Raw genomic sequence first — 2956 nt, 5'->3', positions numbered from 1 at the left:
TATGGTTTGGTTTTAGAATAATGATATCAAATATTTTAATCTGAAAGCATGCTGCAGATCGTTTTCTCTGACCTGTTATGTTTGAAATGGCAATTGATTATCTATATATAATAAGTAGATTATTTATTTCACGAATAGAAAACATAATGTAGGGAGAAAGTGGACAATAAATGGAGCTTTTTCGAAACAAGAAGAAAGCGTTACTACAATAGTACTCGATAATGTTTATTGATATCCAAACATAGGAGTTACAATCAAGCATATGATTAACAAAAGGTTGCATGACAACAAACTTGACAAAATGGTCCTTATTAGATTACGAGAACCACAAACATCCTCGTATGACCAAACACAGAAAGCTGTTTTACCCATGCATACAAATGCAAATGAAAACGATGCTACATCAATGAACCTCAGACAATGGGAACCAACTTAATCTTAATCTCGCCGACAGTTACATCATCACACCCTATCTTGGGCACCAAAGTCACCAAAATAGAGTCATCATCTTCAGCTTCAATGTCCTCCAACAGCTCCGTGAGCCCAAACGCCGCTCCACTCGTCATTGACATCTTGGTGCCATGTTTATGGCCATGGGGCAATTGTGAGAAACTACCAGCAAACTCACTCTCAGCTGCGGTAGTCTCCACTCCATCGTCAACGTCATTGACAAACACGTCAAACTTGACAAACTCCTCACCATCGAACTTGATTTTATTCAAGAACAACATCTCATTCGCTTCCTCCTTGTTCTTCTTGTTCCTCTTCTTAGTAGGCCTTTTCACAAGAACCTTCACTGTCTCATTTAACTTCAACGGGAATGTAACGTCTTCCACCTTCTTCACGATTCCGACCAGTTTAGCTGCAACATTGGCCCCCTTGGTATGTGGAACCGATCGACTATGGAGCCACGGGATTTCGGACCTTTCATAGTCGTATCCCATTGCAGTCATGTTTACACTGTCTCGGTTATAGACACGTACAAGCTCTTCGTTCTCATCATAAAACACGTATGAAGCATCTAGCCAGTCGGTAGACGTCGGTTCAGTGTGTCCCTTGATTCCCAAATCTTTCCAGATTTTCCACATCCGGTCGACGTTGGCATGGTGGACGTAAAAGAGAGGGTCATACCCGGCGGAGTAAAAGTTTCCCATGTCCTCGCTGTTGGCCATCCTAGGATCACCCACCCATCTATGCGCCGCAGTGTGAACCCCAGCCTCTATGGACCCAGCAACGTTAAACTCTTTGTTAAGAGGGTCATCCCCAGCAACAAATTCTCCACCGAAGAACGTTGTTGTATCAGGAGCGTTGGTGATCATTTGCTTGTACATCAAAGACAGATTAGCGCTTATCTGGTCTATACAAGTGGCGCCACTGTCTGTCCCATTATATCCCACTTCAAAGATAGCTGGTGGGAGGTGTGTCGCATTCCTGTAAGGGTCAAAGATAGGGTTCCTTTTGCCGTCGGTTTCGAACATGGCAGGAAGCACCATTCCGGTAGGGTTATCCCAGTTCCAGTATGGTAAAGCGAAAGTTGGATCATTAATCAACTTCCCCAAAATCCTCTCGTAGAAGTAGAGGTACCATCGGTGGAAAGGAAAGAAGAGCCATGTGTTGTGAATCTGGAGTTGTATGTCTGGGAAACCACTCTGTTCTTGATTGTAACCACCGTTGCAATAAGCGCAGTGGATCTTAGCTTGTTGCTTCCAACTGTGTGGATGATCGTCGGGGAGATTCTTCATGGCTTGAATCGCTGCTTTGTACTTTACGATGTACTCGTCAGTAGCTCTCTGTGCAGCTGGTCGAACACGAAGCACTGGGTTGGTAGGCAAGACGTAATCTTTTGGTTTATCTGTTGAGAGGACTGGAGGGCAACAAGCTAAACCCCTTACAGCGTCATTGGCGTTCTGGAGGTTTGACGACGCAGTAACACAATCTGAAATATTGTCCGGAGCAGCGATGGGAGTGCCAAAGGCTGACGGGATGGATGTCAAGTTGGCAGCGCCGTAGAGACCTCCAAGCCCCAGGAGCAGGTTTCTCCGGTCAACGTTCTGCATTTCAAGTGATGTTTTGGGTAGTATGAGCTTCGGGGTTTCAGAGTTTTTGACTGTTTTCTCATTGTTGTTAGCGGCAGAGTTGCATGAGACTTTGAAGCGATGGGATTGCTTCACGTGGGAGGAGGTTTTGGAAAATAAAGGCTTTTTTGTGGGGCTGGAGGTGGGAAGAGTGGACAAGCTAAGGGAAGCCATGATCTATTGGTGGTGTGGTTAAAATTCTCTAATGACCTCCTATTATATAGGGAAATGTCCGTGAAATATGGATCTAGGCGTTGGAAGCTGGTTTGCAAAATAATTATTATAAACAAGCCAGTACTTGATGAGTACATCGTTTTACATGCAGGAAAATTATTATATATATACAAGTGTTTGAGTATTATAATTGGTTGATTCAATAATATAAAACTATACGAATGATTTAAATTCAAAAAGTAATTATTAATTAATGGGCAATAACTAATGTTAGTAATTAAATGGAAATCTACATAATATTATATATTAAATATATGTTGGGTTGATTAACTATTATTCTACATCTTCCTACCTAACTCGCTTAAGTGGTTTAATATTTGCGATTGACCAAAGAGAAAATTACTTAAAAAAGTAATGAAATTTTAAAAATATATAAAAAAAATATAATTATTTTATTTTTAGTATTCAAAATATCATTAAAGTATATTTTTTATACACAAAATACCAATGAAGTACACATTTGTTTAAATAAAACTTTGTGGGTAACCTACAGTTGCTGATAAATGGTATTTTGTGTACAAAAAAAAACAATGGTTTTTTTATGTATATTTTTGAAAGTTCATTACCTTTTTAAGTCATTTTTTCTTCTTTGAATGTAATGGAAATATAGCTACTTTTTATAAAGAACCATCCACTTCACTTCGGTC

The 2956-nt window shown here is 40.1% G+C and overlaps 1 protein-coding gene across 1 annotated transcript; it reads right to left on the bottom strand.

The window, feature by feature from the left end:
* Positions 1-200: 200 nt before the first annotated feature.
* On the bottom strand, positions 201-2282 carry LOC145017617 (polyphenol oxidase I, chloroplastic-like). Its single transcript, XM_078975609.1, has one exon. The coding sequence runs from the start codon at positions 2247-2249 to the stop codon at positions 414-416; it is 1836 nt and encodes a 611-aa protein (XP_078831735.1). The 5' UTR covers positions 2250-2282; the 3' UTR covers positions 201-413.
* Positions 2283-2956: the final 674 nt, after the last annotated feature.

The sequence above is a fragment of the Lactuca saligna genome, chromosome 9 (genome assembly GCF_052625555.1).
Source record: "Lactuca saligna cultivar CGN05327 chromosome 9, ASM5262555v1, whole genome shotgun sequence".
NCBI classification, from domain to species: domain Eukaryota; kingdom Viridiplantae; phylum Streptophyta; class Magnoliopsida; order Asterales; family Asteraceae; genus Lactuca; species Lactuca saligna.
The sequence above is the reverse complement of the archived record's forward strand: the minus strand, read 5'-3'. Positions and strand labels throughout refer to the sequence as shown.

What these genes read in the sequence shown, in the direction of transcription:
- LOC145017617 (XM_078975609.1), bottom strand. Translation starts at nt 2,249, where the DNA reads ATGGCTTCCCTTAGCTTGTCCACTCTTCCCACCTCCAGCCCCACAAAA.